At 42.4% G+C, this 19,248-nt stretch overlaps 1 protein-coding gene across 1 annotated transcript in view; it reads right to left on the bottom strand.

Moving 5' to 3' along the window:
* The window catches only part of LOC107569886 (kinesin-like protein KIF26A), a 51,538-nt gene extending 50,675 nt beyond the window's left edge, over positions 1-863 (bottom strand). The window contains exons 1-2 of the mRNA XM_016256052.1: positions 616-863; positions 329-458 (exon numbers count right to left, since the gene is read on the bottom strand). Of these exons, the coding sequence (XP_016111538.1) occupies positions 329-458; positions 616-863 (378 nt within the window). The remainder of the gene's footprint in view (positions 1-328; positions 459-615) is intronic.
* Positions 864-19,248: the final 18,385 nt, after the last annotated feature.

Here is a 19,248-nt window from a genome sequence, read left to right as displayed (position 1 = left end):
AGGGGTTTCCACAGAAACACAAATCCCTCTTACCTCAGGGAATGCAGTGTAATCCAGCCCACTCCACAGAGGGGTGATTATTGGTTCAACCATAAGGGCAGTGTGACAGTGAGGACCCACAGGCCCGACCGTCTGTGGAGCATTGAGCTCCTCAATGCGTCAGCAAGAGGAGCTCTAGCTCAGAGAATGTGCATGAATGTTAAGGAACGATTCAAATCTCTGGAGACCTCTCAGGGTGAGAAGTTAGTAGTTCGCACCTGGCCAGAGGACAGGGAGCATGTAGCAAAGCATGTACTCAGAAGAGTACTAGCCCATGAGAAGGACCCACAGGTCCTGAAGTTGCAAGCATTATACTAGGGGACCTGATGCTGGGAGACTTCCCCAGAAGCCCTTGCGTGTCCAAGCCGAAGATGAGGGCTATCACCAGCCTGGAACCAGAACCAATGAGTGAACCATCACTGTAATCGGTCAACAGCAGGAGGTCCTGACTTAGCAGGTGGGTCAAACTTAAAGTCAGAAAAACAGAACAGGTCCGATAGCGCTGCAGAGAAAGGCTAGCATCAAATACACAAGAACTAGCAGTAGAGTAGATAAAAATGGATCGTACTCACCAACCATGGCTCCCGCGCATGGCTCAGGCTCATGATATAGGTTGGAGGCGACGTCCGAAGCCTGGACCCTCGTGGAATGAAGGATATAAAGGCAGCCGAGCACGTCTTGGCCTCCTTAAACCTCACGACCACTATCTCGACGGAAGTGCCAAAAAGTTCTGAAGGGGAACCCGGCGCATCAAGAAGAAAGCCCTTCTCTTTCAACCCGATAACCACCAGACTCACCCACAGATGTCTCTCCATAACCACCATGGCTGCAATTTTTCGGATCTGCCAATGGCAGTGGCGGCCTGCTTAGCGGCACAGAGAGTAAAATCCGTGGTGCGACGCAACTCAGCCACCTCATCAGGGGATAGACCCTGCCTTTATCCAGGTCTTTAAGCAGATCAGCCTGAAAAGCCTGAAGCACCACCATGGTGTGCAACGAGACTGCAGCCTAACCTGCTGCCGCCTTAAGAGAAGATGTCTCCCCCATGTAGAGATAGCAGGCCAGCGTCTCTTCAACAGGTGGCATCTTCTCATAACCATTCTCATGCATCCCCTCGATGTTGGCATAACTAGTATGCTGGAATCTGTGGATGCGGGACGAGAATGGATTTCTCTTTTTCAAGCCGGAGTGCAGTATAATGTGGTTATCTGAGAAGGACATGATATAAACCATCTGTCCAATAACTGCAGACAGAGCCACACTATACATTTCCTATATAAACAAAAGGAAATTACTGATCGGGAGACATTTCCCGTCAGGTCCTTTCCATGTTCTCACTGCGACGCAACGCGCAGCATGCATTCAGCTCCCGCGGGAGCTAAACACACTCCGCCCAACCGCTAGATTACCATCGGAAATCAAGCGTGAACGAAAACTGCTGTCACGAATGCATCGCTATTCCTGTGAGAGGCGAACGCACTCATGCAAACGCTATCTACAAACTTGTAAATGGTGAAATACTCACATCCCCCTCAGTAGTCCCACGAATGCATCACAATGAGCACAGGTCTTCTCCTAGTGAGACGAGCGCGTTCAATTCATGTTTATCTCTCACAAGAAATAAGCAATGAATGCAGAGCGCATCCATCTCCCTCGAGAGCTGAACGTGCTTGCTCTTCACCACAAACACACACACACACACACAGCACGCGAGCCGTGTGAAACTGCAGGTATCAGAGCAAAGCCTCTGGCGAGAAACATGCACACCTAGTTGTGTTTAGCTTAACGTTAACATAAACAAACGGTCAGTTTGAAGACGAAGAAGAGGATGACGTGTTCTCCCGGCATCTATTTATACTATAGTCGCACCGGTAGTGACGTCATAGGCTGTTGCCGGCCAATGTTATTGTTGTTTTTAGATATATGCTTCAGACACCGGTCACACTGAAGGTGCGCCCCATAGCGACCCCTAGAGGACGCAGTTCGAAGTTCCCTTGAAAGGGAACCATGCCAACCCCAAACAGTAGTTTATATATAAATTTTTAATGTTTATATATTTGTTTTTTAAATTTCTTTACGTACAAAGGGTAATTTTTTTCAGGCAGTTCCTGCCAAATGTTTGACTAGTGGGTCTATTAAATATGAATTACATTGAAGCATAATTAATATTCATGAACCTACCTCTTTTCAGATAATTTCTACACTATTGATCATAAAGAGGTTGAAATACTTACTAAGAAAGATGCTTTCCAATCAGCAATTTCACAGTAAATAGTTTTTAACTTCAAAAGTAGAATATTCAGATTGTATAACATTTGAATACAGGCCACATGTTGGCATATATTATAATTACCAGCATTTAACATCCTCTGAGCTATGTAAATGAAATGTTTCATGAGAAAAAACATAATTCTTTGACACATATACAATACTGATAACATATCTTTATAACTAAGTTATTATAAATCATTTTGTAATTATTTTATTAGTATATATGTATATATACTAATAAAATAATTACAAAAGCTCACAACAAAATTACTAAAACTTAAACTATATATAAAATGTACCATAAAAATAACACTGCAGTGTTCCCAAAATTGTACTGGACGCTAAAGCTAATATATAAATGCTGAGATTCATTGCATTCGATAACTAACTACATATCGATTCAACTAACCATGAACTAATGTTTATAGTTAATGTGATGAAATTCACCTGTGGTTACCTGTGGCTACTTCTGTGTGAAACTGAATATCCTCAAAAATCACTTTGAAATCAGTTGGTAGTCCAAATACTTTTGGGGGCCACTATAAAAATATTTAGATGAAGATATATAAATTATGGTAAACTTTTAGTGAACTTGGGCATATAAATGTCACTCCTAACAGCTGCTCCTTTTAAAAAACACAAAATCAAAGCTCTCGCTCCATGCATTGCAACATTGTGTGTAGCTTGATTTAAGGATTGCAATAAACTTATGCTGCCTACACCCCAAGTGTATATTTTGCAGGAGTGAAATGAAGGTCAGGGGCCAAAACCCCGACCTCAGCACAACACTATACCATGATTGAGTGCTTTTGTCTGGGACTGGAGGACTTCTACAGCAGGTTCACTCACTAAGGGGGGAAACCGTACAACATTGGCATGCCAGATGCCTGCAATCTGCTTCAGCTTCAGTCTGCATGCAGGCAGCCCCTCCAACCTGTTAGAGCTGCCTATGGGCATAAGACTTTACATTTATTAATTTAAACAGACTTGGCTAACATCTTTACAAGGAAGTGCTATAGGGGATATAGCCTAGAAAACCGATAATATTATGATCAAGACTGAGAATATAGAATATGATACTGATAGAGCTATTTACACTGAATATGAATTAGTTGGAACTGAACAGAATAGTTCAAATCTGACTCAAAGATGTTAAAATAAAGTAATAAGAATGGAAAAATAAATTGCAGTAAGACTAAAATAAAATAATATAAAATAAAATTATTCCACCAAATATATGGTTTACACCAACTTCTTGCATTCATACACAAAAACACTTAACACACAACATCAGTCTACATAAAAAACTAAATTAAAAAAATAAAGTAAAACTATTCTTCCACCAAGTAATATAGTTCATTCATACCAACTCCCTGTATTCGTACACAATGTGTGATTACAGGTGTGCGTTTATCTTCATTTTACAGCTGCTTTGAAAGATGCTCATACAATCAGAATTAATTTGATTTTGGCTGTTTGTATTTTCTGTTTCTTTTATTCTGCATATTTATTAGAAACATGAAGAGTCTAGTCATTAATTGCTTTTGGAGCAGTTCAGTCAACATGTGTCCTCAGCAGCCTTTATGCATGTACATTTAAACACTGCGAATCGAAAAAATGCAAAATGACAGCTGTAGAATGCAAAATAACCCGATGACACAAGCGCAAGCACAAACGTGGCGTGTGTTAGTCCATCCACCCACTCAACAGACACAAGCTGCACTTGTTAAGTGCTAGTCACACCACAGCGCTATTGGAGAGGACCTTCCTTTGTATAGAGATTTAAAGCCAGGCTGCCGTCTGCATCCTTTATTGTGTCTGTGGCTTCTGGTGTCTTCCCAGGCAAACACATAGAGGTTATTCACGAGTCAATGGCTTCCTATGAGCCTGTGCCCTCTGAGTCCCAGCCCACATGTGTTCGCAGTAGCCACTGCATTCTGATAGATGGGACAAAGGGGTGAGGATGAGCAGGCACACTTTTGGATGAAAACAACATTACAGATTTGCACCCCTCCACCAACAGTGATCCTAAAAGGCACAATGGGGAGAGTAAAATGGATGTAAATTGTAGGATCTATAACTACGCCTGTGATAAATCAGAAAGGTATTAGTGGTGATAGACTACTTATCTCTGTCCACAAAAATGAATAAATAAAGTAGTAGCTTAAACAAAGAGGAGTGTGACATACTGACACAAATAAATAAAAGATAGGATCAAGGAAGCTGTCGACTATGATGTAGTTCTAGATACAAGGCACAGAGAGAATTGAGGCCTTCCTTCGAACACTTCATCCATGCTCCACAGAGGGGAAAATTGCTGGTGAATTGCAATTTTCTGTTCTGTTAGGTAACAGACAGATGATGGAGGTACTGAAGGAAAAAGAGGAGAGTAGGAAGGAAGACAGGCACGAATAAGTAAGGACTGTCACAAAGGTTGGGTGAAATCCAGTGTGCATGACAGAGCACAGTAAGAGGGCACATACGAGTGACTAGAATGACAGAACACAGGAAGTTTGAGAAGATTCATATTACAAAAAGTTCTGAACAAATAATACGGGCCGTTCACATGCAGAACACACTTGCGTTTTAAAACTGTGAGGCACAATAGAATGGAAAAGAACACTTGTGAAGTGTTTTAAAATGTGTACCTATGCAAAAATAAAACAACAAAATAAAATACACAATGAGCAATTACAGGCATTCTTTTAGCTGCATTTTACAGCAGCTTTGAAAGTTGATTAAACAATCAGAAATAAGAATCCCATACATCAATTCAAGAGTTATATCTAAAGCATGTTTAAATTATATTTGAAAGAATAAACTGACATTTATTCGTAAATGTAATCCATTCAACAGCTTCATCAGACCTCTTTTTTGACCAACCGCCAAGGCCCACGCACAGAATTGTGGGCCATCATACAGTAAGCAGTGAATCTATCTATGCTCCCTTCAGAAACCAACCAGATAAAGGCATCTTAGCAGACAGGAGGACACACGAACATTGGATTTGGACATGTCTTGTGGTCTTCCAACCTTTCAGCATTTTTAGGCTTTCAGATACTGTCACATTCTTAACAAAAAGAGCAGATTTCTCACTTATCTATTCTACAACATGCACATTTATATAAAAACAACCTCCAGTGCAACACATCAAGCTTTCATTTTAATGTACTATACTGTACATGCTGAAATGCATTTACCAAAATAATGTGACATTAAAGGCACCTGCACACTTCAAACAGCTGGAAATGAAAGTCGGATTTATATTATATTACGGGACAAAACAGAACCCTGGGAAATTCAACAGCCTCGCCACAACAGACGTTTGTAAAATCTAAACTGTTTATCAGTAACTTAATAATCTCAAGAGCACAAAATCTTTATACTTTTATCCACAATTCAATCCTAATGTAAGTTTTTTTGGATTTTTCGACATCAAAAAATGAATTACCTGCTTTTCCCAAACAATCCGAAAATGCTGGCTGATAAAACTTGACTGGTCCTGTCACTTGATCACTTCACGTTCTTCTCGTAACCCTCTAGCCAAGGCTTCTGGTGTGCAGTCAGACCACAACTGACTCAACTCAGAAACAATTCTACTTACTCGCAGAGCAGTGTTGTAAATCACTTCACACAAATAATTGCAATTCATCCTCATAAGCATAGCAACAGACGGAGTGCTTTGTGTGCTGGAGGTCAGGGGGAGACTGGATATCCTATCAGAAGTCTAGGAATGAGCAGCTTATTTCAGAAATGCCTGATGATGTAAACTTTAAAATGATAAGATGCTTAAGACATTAAAGACAAGAATAGGTAAAAAGATATTTAAAATGTCATGCAAATTGTCTTCAAACAAATGCATTTTACTCACCCTCAGGCCATCCAAGATGAAGATGAGTTAGTGTCTTTATTGGAACAGCTGATAAAAACATCACAATAATCCACAAGTAATCCACACGACCAGTCTATCAATTTACATCTTGTGCGCTTGTAAGAAACAAATCATTAAAACGTTTTTAACTTTTTAACTGTTGCTTCCAGCTAAAATACAAGTTCGCCATCCATGATATTGCTTTCTCCAGTGAAAAAGTCATCTTTTCTAAATCAGGAGAGAAATATGAACCGATCAAGCACTATTTACACCTAAAAAATATTTTAAACTGTTTTAAATATGTCGGTGGCTTTTGGTGTGAGAGGACAAAAGAGATTGACTTTTTCACTGGAGGAAGCTTTATTATAGATTATATACCTGCATTTTGGCCAGAAGTGACGTTTTTAACATTAAAATGCCTTAATGATTGCTTTGTTTCTTACAAACATGCAGCTTTTCACTTCACAGGACATTAATCGATCGACTAGAGACATGTCGATTATTGTGATAATGTTTTTTTATCCGCTGTTAAAACTCTCATTCTAATGGCACACACTCGCTTTAGAGGATCCACTTGTGAGCAAGTTGTGTAATGCTAAATTTCTCCAAATGGGTAAGTAAAATTTCAGCAAATTTTTATTTTTGGGTGAAATACTCCTTTAATGTTTCTTAAAAAATAAAAGTATCTTATGCTCACCAAGACAGTAATATTATGAAATATTATTACAAATTTAAAAGAACTGTTTTCTTTTTTGAATATATTTTAAAATGTTATTTATTCCTGTGATGTCAAAACTGAATTTTCAGAAGCCATTCCTCCAGTGTTCAGTGTCATGTTGTCAATGTATTATTGTACTTTTATTATTCAAGTGATAGTAAAACTGTGTGAACTTGATGAGACAATATCAAGAGGTAGAAACCAACTTGACAGCTATGGCAATTCTGTTTCTCCATCTCTTTTTCGTTATAGAAAATAAAGCATGATACCAAACAGAGTTTAAAAAGTGCATCCCCTCTGTTTGGTCTCTACCTCATTTACCATCTGCAAGTCAATATCTCATCCACACAAGGGCCGTCCCCAATACTGCCTTCAAGAAAACCCTCATTTATTCACCTCTTTGCATATTCATGCTACCAGCAGTCTCCTCATCAAAACACCTGTGTACATCCCATCCCTATGAAACCTGTTCCATCCCTCAATGGAAATGTACTTCATTTTAAAAAACCTCATTAAAAACAAATTATGCATGTGTCACAAAATACTTTCAAATAAGAAGCTCTAATTAGTAATGCAAATTAATCCTGTTCACATAAAATTATTTTATGTGATTCTAAGATACAAGTTACATAAACGTCAGGTGTCTGAACCGGTGTAAAAATGTGTGTCATGAGTAAAAAGGAAAAACAAGCAACCATGTTCCCTAAAAATGACACACATAAACAGAAGATCAAGAATGCAAAAGTTTGTGAGAAGAATTTTTCAACAAATAAATGTAAAAAACATAACTGAGCCTTGTGAGATTATTTTCCTTTCCTACAAAATTTGCCTTAACACTCTTTCTGTGACACATGAAAGCATCTCAGAAATGCAATAACTTATTTAGTCTCATGTATGTCAGTCTTCAAAGAATCTCTCCTAGAATAAACCACCCTTGATCACCTGGATGCATGATATAGGCCTAGTCATCCTGCATAATATATAGTTTATTTCACTGTAATGACAAAACTGAAACCCTGGCCATCTTTAAATATTTACACCAAGTCCATAGCATTGAAATTACATACATATGAACATTACACGTATACTCTGACACTTAATTTGCTTCCATTTGACAACACTTGATAATTATATCTAATCAAAATAGCAAAATATGACAGTCACACCGGACAAGAAGCACAGTGCCACGTTGCATCACGGCTAGTACAACTCATAAGTTTCACACATCGGACGTGTTGCGTTCAATAAAGCGGGCCAAAAATGTTTGTTTAATCAATAAACAGGCAAAAGTTCACTTAAAGAATGAACAAAGTGGCGTAGATGAGTTGCATGAACATATCAGTTAGCTTATATGCAACTTTGCTGGAAAACGAATGCATGAAAGTGACCAGCTAGACATGAACCAATCCAAATAGATGGTAACAATCATGACATCAAACATTTGGGTCAGACTTGCGTGTGTTTTTGTCATACCATTGTAACCGCTTGAGATGCTAGCGTCCTCTCAGCCCTGTCGGCAAACATACTTCTGTTCTTTCTGTACTACTTTAGCATCTTAGCAGCAACAAATTAATTACTTTAAAATTATATGAAGACATGTAATGTGGTTTACTATATACACCATCCTGCTCTGAGCAGCACTCAGCACTCACATGTCAAAACAAACAACACGAGGCGTCAGTGATTCTGCCTCTAAAGGCCTCTCTCGACCTGTATAATGACAGCAAACTGCTCTGCCCTCCCGGTATTTTATATGTCTATGGCTGCATCCAAAATCACATACTTCCCAACTACATAGTAGGCAAAAAACAGTATGTGACAAAAGAAGTATGTTCGAATTCACAGTACTCATAAAAGAGTATGCAAAATACCCGCATGACCTACTACTTCCGACATGATTCTGATTGGATGGGCACTTTACTATCCCATGTACATCACATAAGATCTGTTGCTACTTCCATTTAATGGCAACTTGAAACTGATGTGGCTACACAAACCCACAGTCCATTCCTGAATGTTATAGTGTTAAAACGATTGCTTTACTTCTGTTCTCCAAATCTGCAACTGTCTTGCAGTAACTTTTATAAATTTCAGAAGCCTTCCTAATGCAGATTCTCATCAAGGGCCCTTTTATTATTTCTTCAGAGTACAGTTTTTCTCTTTGACAGTGAAAGCATTTATAAAAAATTGCTTCTTTCCCAGCCAGTTATCAGTCGCTGATTGGTCATACGGCACCAATGATAACAAAGATAATGGCGTTAACAGAACAGGCATAATTGACTATGAGATGCAGGGAGAAATTGTAATGATGGCACTTAATAGAGCAATTATGCCCCATTTGGATAACATCTCACCCAATAAGCTCCCATTATCATAAGCAAGCGCAAAGATGATGACAGCATTTGATTACACGTGGGTGGGCCTATATTACACGTTCAAGTGACCGTCTATAGAAATGCACTTTTTTATGACTCCCAAAACATTAACATGAACCTTGTTGTCTAATTTACATTTAGAAGACTAATTTCGTAGAGATTTGTAAACAAACAGGTTATGCCAGACAGACAAATTACAGCACGCTACTTGAGTAATTTGGTTGCATTTATAGTCTCCCTAGTGGGTAGAATTTATGCCAAAGATTTTTCTTAATTAGTATTATATTGTCACTCACAAATGCTTTTCTGACAATATTAAGAAAATTACTGCAGTGTTTATAAATTACTTGTGTGGCAAGTTAAGTTCCTTAAGAGGGGGAAGGGAATAATATGCCCGCAACTGTTTTTGAGAAAAATCATAAAAGGTTCACTGTACATTGTTGGACTGTGTGTGACAGAATACCAGAGTGGGGATTTAATTCTGTAAAGAATCGAGGGGTGAAGCGTGAATAAAAAAAAAACAGCCACTCTCCCACCACAGTGACTTAGCAAAGACTTGTTTATCCTGGGTTTCTCTTGCATTCCAAGTCATCCGTATCAAAGCCGAGTTCCTGTCACTTTAATGAGACAGTTACGTAACTGAAATGACATACACATACATCACTGATGCATTCAAAGCAATGCTGCCTCTGTGTAGGTTATTGCATAATGCGCTGGTGGATATATAGTCAGGTAAAATAAGAATGCAAGAAAGATTAGGTAAGAGCTGCCAAATCAAATCTACAAGCTGTGTTTTTAAAAAACAGAGGCCCTTGGTGCCACTTTGATTGTTTCAAACAAACCGAAATGGAGATAGAAAGATTTGTTTCGCCCTGGTTCAGCTCTGTGGTCAAATAAAGCGACTTTAGAGAGCTTAATTAACATTACACACAATCCTTCCAGCAGTGATTATGGAGCAAGTATGTCATCCCGTATTGAAAAATGTAGCACTCTCATAAGAATCATTAGTGTCCCACTGATGCATATCAGCCAAGCCAATTAGCCAGATGATTAATACAATCATTCAGTGGAATGAGTCCTAATAAATGAATGGAATAAATGAATTTTTCAGATGGTGCTGAAATAATTTCATACTTTAAACATAAATATTATCCTATTCCAATATGCCTGTTTCTAACTGTTTGTATCTGCTGGTCACAAAAGCAGTTTACTGTGTAAAAAATTCTGTTAGGGACAAGCAGATAAAGTAAAATTGCAGACAGGGATGAATGTGGGGAAAAGATTATCTGTGGTAGTTTTAAATGTGTGCTTTTGGTCCAAAAGACATCTTTTGATGCAGGTTAAAAAGGAAATGTTGACCTGACTTCCTTCTAAGTGAAACACTTCTAACCCACACCGAGCACAGCAAATAATTTTGACTGCGAGAATGTACGGTCTGTAATGTAGAATTTATTATTTTCATTTGTCACATGCTCTAGAATGATGACATATCTGTATAGTCACAAAGATAATTGGGAAATGACTTTACATTAGTCAGAATTTTGCAAGTCACTCTTTGATGGATATTTTTTCATCTGCATGTTACTAAATCAATCCAGACTTCTACATTTAGTCCTTCTGCTCAGTTTTATAAGGAAATCTGTTTTTGCCACTGAGAATAGGTGATATGCATGGTCAAATTTCCCCATGATTAAAATATTTTCATTCATTTTGAAGAGGCATTATAAACTGCTTTTGTTTCCATCAATCATGTGCCAAACATACTGTACATATCTGAGTGATTTTAGCTCCCAGAATCCTTAGCTGTGACACTGTCATGCACTTTAGAAATATGTATGATATATTTATCAGTCTTGATTGGAAATACAGTACTTACGGATAAGAATAGTCAAAACTAGCTGAAGCAACACCATTATTCTCATTTTCTGTTTTTACATAAATGTTTGCAAACAGGCCCTCACAGTGTTTTTTTTGTTTTGTTTTTACAGCAGACACATAGATGGTCTGATACATAGTGAGCGAGCATCAAAATACATATCTGCTCTGGCCCATGCCAAAAAATGAGGAGGATGGGTAAACTAAGAATTTTCCACAACAGCAGGAGATACGATTCAGTGTTCCATGTCAACAGGGCAGTCAAAGTTCCTATTTTAGGTACCTCACCACAGGTTTCATCTTTTATGAACTTGTTTTTGAGCCAAGAAGGTCAAAGCTGAACATGCCAGGCCTCCAGTCAACAGAGATCAAATGAACCATTCCACTTCTCCCTGTGTCCGCCTTGTAGTTTCCTGTTTTTACAGGGAATATTCAGTGATGACACCACCTTTTAAAGAAAACAGTTATGCCTTACTATTTTTTCGTTTTTGAAACACTGTGTCCTCTCACATGTTGCCTCTGTTTTTCAGCAGGCCACCAGCTGAGTTTCCTCTCTCACATTATCTGTGTGCATTCTGCTGGACGCACATTCAAATATGTCTGTTTTCAAGAACATTGACTTCTTATCACCAAATAAGTAAATATTAGAAACTACTTTATGCACCTCTCTGCTACATTGACTTACCACGTCTCTGTCTGTGTCTAATAAAGCTCTGCGAATGGATCCGCAAGTCTCATGTCTCGTCAGCCCCGTAACAGAGTTCATGGTGTGTGTGTGTGTGTTCACTGCTGTGTGTGTGCACTTAGGATGGGATAAATGCAGAGCACTAATTCCTAGTATGGGTAACCATACTTGGCCACATGTCACGTCACTTTTTAACTTCAAGCATTCAGTTATTTTATATGCTGAATGTAAACGTCACACTAGGCCCAGTCAAATAAAACCGACAGGCAAGCTGAATTTATACATTAAAAGATATTCTTGCAGGTGTGGTAAAAGATAAGTGGCAAAATACTCAACCACAGGAAAGTGGGATTGACCTCTATATGCACCCTCTCTAAGAATGGACATTGGAAATATTCACAGGAAGTCCTAAGACTCAACATTACAAAGTGAATCATAATTCATTACATTTTTAAACACTCCTAGTTTTTGTTAATAAAGGGGTAGGGGCCTTCAGATATTGTGTTGGACAATGGGGGGTCTTTGAGTCAAAAAGATTGACTACCACAGAACTAGAGGAAACCCTTTGTTGATAACAACAGGAGCTCAACGTTATGTGGGGTAACTTCCCAAAATATACACCGACTGTTGTTTTATGAGCTCATTATCTTAGAGGTCATTGTAAAGTTTAAAAAATTTGAATTTATTATTCGCGATGCATTATTTATTAACAACACAATCACTAAAATGGTGGTTCTCAACCTTTTTTCACTCCAGGGCCTCCCAATGTCCACAGGAAGTATTTAAAGTCCTCATGACTTTTTTAGTGAATTGGAATTTTTTTCACAATTGAAAGTATTTGCAATAGAATAAAAAAATGTGCTGTAGTGTGTCAGTAGGAAACTGTGGCAATGTCTCAACCAAGATGTTTCAAGAAACCATCTCAGGTTACGTATATAACCATGGTTCCTCGAGGGAATGAGACGCTGCATCGGAAAAACGCTTCAGGAAAGCCTTCTGTGACCACGCTCTGAATCACATGTGAAATCAGTCCAATAGCTGAGCGGGACGTCATGCGCGGGTGACGTCATGACCAGGAAGCTATAAAAGCACGTGCGGCGGAGCCGGCGTCAGCTTCAGGAATGAGGCAAGCGCTGGCAGGGATGCCGGAAGTATGGCACCGAGATGCAGCATCTCGTTCCCTCCAGGAACCATGGTTACATACGCAACCTGAGACGTCCCTCTTCAGGAACTCGAGCTGCGTCGGAAAACGCATCGGGAACGAGAATTCCCACGCCGCCAGACTTCCAAATCTCTGCCTAGTGTGGCAGCTTGCACAGCTAGGGCGAGAGAACAGAAGAGCCAGGAGTGGCTCGCATGTCTAGCCCATAGAACCTGACGAAGGTAAGGGGCATGGACCAACCCACAGCGTTGCAGATGTCCTGCATAGACACACCTGCTAAAAAATCCTTAGAGTGCTGATATGTGCTGATTGATATGTGCTGATATGTGGTGATTGGCTTCATCATTCTGTCTCCTCTCCACCAATGAGCTGGTGTCTGGTGGGCGTTCTGGCACAATATGGCTGCCGTCGTATCATCCAGGTGGATGCTGCACACTGGTGGTGGTTGAGGAGATTCCCCCCCTTTCATGTAAAGCTCTTTGAGTACCCAGAAAAACGCTATATAAATGTAACTAATAATTATTATTATTATTAGAGGCCGCCACACATCGAGTAGAATGAGCTTTGGCTCATAAGAGATGGAGATGGCATCCACCATCCACCGACTGAGGGTCTGTTTCATTGCTGGAAGACCTAAGAGAAGTAAGAAGATCCTGAGCACTTCGCAATCTCAAGAGCGCGCACCTGCGGATGACAAAACCTCAAAGTTTTCCAGTTCCTTCGCCATAGACAGCATCCTCAGTAAACCGTTTACGCGGAGGGAGCAAAGCACAGAGGACACGTGTTTTGGTACCAGGCTAATGTTGTCAGCGGCTCCCCACTTTCTGCCAGTCGTCATGGGCTATCCGCCGCAGACCGGATTCCAGGTCAGTTCTGAGGTGTCGAGTGCCTTTCCGATCTACAGGTGTAATACGGCAGACATTACTAACATCAGTCGAATGCCGGACATACCGACTTCCCTTCCGGGTTTGGCACACTCCCACACTACTGTACAAGAGACTGGATATCACCCATTCAGAATAGACTCTCTGCTGTCATGAAATGACAAGTGAACATGCCCATTTGCAGACATTCGCACCCTTAAACGCAATTTCTTTGGTCTTTGACACACCAGTCATGTGCACTTTCCTCTGTTAAATGGTGTGTTTTAGGCCTATGTGTGTTTTCGTGATTTAAGTCCATGCACAATACTTCGCCTACCTCTCTTAGGGGGACTGTAGCAAACAAGCAGCTGGTCCACCCTCCTCCACAGGGCAGCTCTGTGGACGTATGCGTCCAGTGCTCGCACTGGACACATACAATTAAGCTTCTGCTGGTCTGGCTACCTGAAGGGAGGAGGACTGAAGGCCTGAAGTTTGATAGGCTGCGGTGCAGAAGAGGGGACTTTAGGAACCCTAGTCGTTTGCCTTAGCCTTAGCCTTAGCCCTAGTCATTTGCCTTAGCCTTAGCCTTCCCGGTTTCTGATCTTCGCCTGGTTCCCTGGATTCACCCCTTTTGTCTTGCCCCTTTTGATTCTGTCTGCCGATCGTCGACCTGTGCTAGCCCTAGGACTATTCTTGTGTTTTGCCCACCATATACCTGTTTGCCCTCATCTGACCCATGCCTGCTGTATGACCACGTCTCTGTCTGTGTCTAATAAAGCTCTGCGAATGGATCCGCAAGTCTCATGTCTCGTCAGCCCCGTAACAGAGTTCATGGTGTGTGTGTGTGTGTTCACTGCTGTGTGTGTGCACTTAGGATGGGATAAATGCAGAGCACTAATTCCTAGTATGGGTAACCATACTTGGCCACATGTCACGTCACTTTTTAACTTCAAGCATTCAGTTATTTTATATGCTGAATGTAAACGTCACACTAGGCCCAGTCAAATAAAACCGACAGGCAAGCTGAATTTATACATTAAAAGATATTCTTGCAGGTGTGGTAAAAGATAAGTGGCAAAATACTCAACCACAGGAAAGTGGGATTGACCTCTATATGCACCCTCTCTAAGAATGGACATTGGAAATATTCACAGGAAGTCCTAAGACTCAACATTACAAAGTGAATCATAATTCATTACATTTTTAAACACTCCTAGTTTTTGTTAATAAAGGGGTAGGGGCCTTCAGATATTGTGTTGGACAATGGGGGGTCTTTGAGTCAAAAAGATTGACTACCACAGAACTAGAGGAAACCCTTTGTTGATAACAACAGGAGCTCAACGTTATGTGGGGTAACTTCCCAAAATATACACCGACTGTTGTTTTATGAGCTCATTATCTTAGAGGTCATTGTAAAGTTTAAAAAATTTGAATTTATTATTCGCGATGCATTATTTATTAACAACACAATCACTAAAATGGTGGTTCTCAACCTTTTTTCACTCCAGGGCCTCCCAATGTCCACAGGAAGTATTTAAAGTCCTCATGACTTTTTTAGTGAATTGGAATTTTTTTCACAATTGAAAGTATTTGCAATAGAATAAAAAAATGTGCTGTAGTGTGTCAGTAGGAAACTGTGGCAATGTCTCAACCAAGATGTTTCAAGAAACCATCTCAGGTTACGTATATAACCATGGTTCCTCGAGGGAATGAGACGCTGCATCGGAAAAACGCTTCAGGAAAGCCTTCTGTGACCACGCTCTGAATCACATGTGAAATCAGTCCAATAGCTGAGCGGGACGTCATGCACGGGTGACGTCATGACCAGGAAGCTATAAAAGCACGTGCGGCGGAGCCGGAGTCAGCTTCAGGAATGAGGCAAGCGCTGGCAGGGATGCCGGAAGTATGGCACCGAGATGCAGCATCTCGTTCCCTCCAGGAACCATGGTTACATACGCAACCTGAGACGTCCCTCTTCAGGACCTCGAGCTGCGTCGGAAATCGGGAACGAGAATTCCCACGCCGCCAGACTTCCAAATCTCTGCCTAGTGTGGCAGCTTGCACAGCTAGGGCGAGAGAACAGAAGAGCCAGGAGTGGCTCGCATGTCTAGCCCATAGAACCTGACGAAGGTAAGGGGCATGGACCAACCCACAGCGTTGCAGATGTCCTGCATAGACACACCTGCTAAAAAATCCTTAGAGTGCTGATATGTGCTGATTGATATGTGCTGATATGTGGTGATTGGCTTCATCATTCTGTCTCCTCTCCACCAATGAGCTGGTGTCTGGTGGGCGTTCTGGCACAATATGGCTGCCGTCGTATCATCCAGGTGGATGCTGCACACTGGTGGTGGTTGAGGAGATTCCCCCCCTTTCATGTAAAGCTCTTTGAGTACCCAGAAAAACGCTATATAAATGTAACTAATAATTATTATTATTATTAGAGGCCGCCACACATCGAGTAGAATGAGCTTTGGCTCATAAGAGATGGAGATGGCATCCACCATCCACCGACTGAGGGTCTGTTTCATTGCTGGAAGACCTAAGAGAAGTAAGAAGATCCTGAGCACTTCGCAATCTCAAGAGCGCGCACCTGCGGATGACAAAACCTCAAAGTTTTCCAGTTCCTTCGCCATAGACAGCATCCTCAGTAAACCGTTTACGCGGAGGGAGCAAAGCACAGAGGACACGTGTTTTGGTACCAGGCTAATGTTGTCAGCGGCTCCCCACTTTCTGCCAGTCGTCATGGGCTATCCGCCGCAGACCGGATTCCAGGTCAGTTCTGAGGTGTCGAGTGCCTTTCCGATCTACAGGTGTAATACGGCAGACATTACTAACATCAGTCGAATGCCGGACATACCGACTTCCCTTCCGGGTTTGGCACACTCCCACACTACTGTACAAGAGACTGGATATCACCCATTCAGAATAGACTCTCTGCTGTCATGAAATGACAAGTGAACATGCCCATTTGCAGACATTCGCACCCTTAAACGCAATTTCTTTGGTCTTTGACACACCAGTCATGTGCACTTTCCTCTGTTAAATGGTGTGTTTTAGGCCTATGTGTGTTTTCGTGATTTAAGTCCATGCACAATACTTCGCCTACCTCTCTTAGGGGGACTGTAGCAAACAAGCAGCTGGTCCACCCTCCTCCACAGGGCAGCTCTGTGGACGTATGCGTCCAGTGCTCGCACTGGACACATACAATTAAGCTTCTGCTGGTCTGGCTACCTGAAGGGAGGAGGACTGAAGGCCTGAAGTTTGATAGGCTGCGGTGCAGAAGAGGGGACTTTAGGAACACACCCCACTCGAGGGTACAGAAACGCTTTGGCCAGACCGGGCGCAAAGTCAAGATAGGAAGGGGCCACAGATAGGGCCTGCAAATCCCCAACTCTCTTAAGAGAAGATATCGCCAAAAGAAAGGTAGTCATTATCGTAAGGTGGCGATCTCCTCAATTGGCTCGAACGGAGGCTTACAGAGTGCTTCTAGCACCACTTCCAGGTCCCGCGTGGGGACGCGAGATCGTACGAGAGGCCTCAGCCTCAGTGCACCGTAGAGGAAACGTGTAACCAGGGGGTGAGGCCTGAAGTTTGATAGGCTGCGGTGCAGAAGAGGGGACTTTAGGAACACACCCCACTCGAGGGTACAGAAACGCTTTGGCCAGACCGGGCGCAAAGTCAAGATAGGAAGGGGCCACAGATAGGGCCTGCAAATCCCCAACTCTCTTAAAAGAAGATATCGCCAAAAGAAAGGTAGTCATTATCGTAAGGTGGCGATCTCCTCAATTGGCTCGAACGGAGGCTTACAGAGTGCTTCTAGCACCACTTCCAGGTCCCACGTGGGGACGCGAGATCGTACGAGAGGCCTCAGCCTCAGTGCACCGTAGAGGAAACGTGTAACCAGGGGGTGTCTTCCCACTGACTGACCACCGAGAGGGGCGTGGTAGGCCGCAATGGCCGCCACGTAGACCTTCAGGATGGAGTGGGTCAACCCTGTAGAGAAACGGGCCTGCAGAACTCCAGTACTGTACCAACTGGGCAGTTAGCTGGGTCGAGTGAAAAGATTCCACTTCAAGGCATACAGTTTCCTCGTGGAGGGAGCTCTGGATTGGCGGATGGTCTCAACAACCTCAGTTGAGAGACCAGAAGCTACTAGTTGTGCCCCCTCAGGGGCCACACCCATAACTTCCACAGCTCTGGGCGGGGGTGAAATATCGTACCCTCCGCCTGTGAGAGGAGGTCCCTCCTGACGGGAATCTCCCGTGGAGAGCCGTCGAGAAGGGAGATCAGGCCTCGGCCCCTGCCTCGACAGGATGTCTGCTCCCACATTGAGATGCCCAGGAATGTGCACTGCTCTCAGCGAGAGGAGTTTCTCCTGGGACCACACAAGGGTCTGGTGCGCCAACTTGTACAAGGGGCGCCAACGCAGACCTCCCTGGTGGTTGATATAAGAGACCACCGCTGTGTTGTCGGTGCGTACCAACACATGGTGACCTCTTAGGTCTGGGAGAAAGTATTTCAGTGCTCGAAACATGGCCAGCATATCCAGACAATTGATATGCCACGTCAGATGGTGACCACTCCACAGACCGTGGGCAGGGTGGCTCATGACCGCACTCCAACCCGGTGAGGGACGCGTCCGTCGCTAGCATCACGCAGCGACAAGGAGCTCCCAGCACCGGGCCCTGAGACAAGAACCTAGGTTTCCTCCACATGTCTAAGGCACGTAGGTATCTCCGCGTGACCTTGAACATGCGAAGCCACCTGGTCCCTGGTCTTGAGGCACCACTGTAGGGGTCTCATGTACAGCAGGCCAAGAGTAATAACGTTGGACACAGCTGCCATCAGACCCAGCAGTCTTTGAAACTGCTTGACAGTGAGTGACTGGCCTTCTTTCACTCTCTTGACTGCAGTGAGGATCGACTCGATCCGAGCTGGGGACAAACGTGCCTGCATTGTGGTTGAATCTCACACCACGCCCAGATAGGTGGTCCTCTGTAATGGAGAAAGCACACTCTTCTTGGCATTTAGTCTTAACCCCAACTCTCTCATATGAGTGAGAATGACATCTCGATGTCGAACCGCTACCTGCTCTGAATGAGCTAAAATCAACCAATCGTTGATGTAGTTGAGTATGCGAATGCCCTGGAGTCGCAACGGAGCCAGAGCAGCATCCACACACTTCGTGAAAGTGCGGGGGTGAGAGTGCAAGGCCGAACACGATATTGGTAAGCTTTCCCCCAAAAGCGAACCACAGGAAATTCCTGTGATGAGGAAGGATGGAGATATGGAAATATGCGTCTTTTAGATCGATCGTGACGAACCAGTCATCGAACCTGATCAAAGACACGACTTGTTTGAGTGTGAGCATTCTGAACTTCAGTCG

This window comes from Sinocyclocheilus grahami, unplaced genomic scaffold (assembly GCF_001515645.1).
Source record: "Sinocyclocheilus grahami isolate Dianchi unplaced genomic scaffold, SAMN03320097.WGS_v1.1 scaffold1391.1, whole genome shotgun sequence".
Classification (NCBI taxonomy): Eukaryota; Metazoa; Chordata; class Actinopteri; order Cypriniformes; family Cyprinidae; genus Sinocyclocheilus; species Sinocyclocheilus grahami.
The sequence above is the reverse complement of the archived record's forward strand: the minus strand, read 5'-3'. Positions and strand labels throughout refer to the sequence as shown.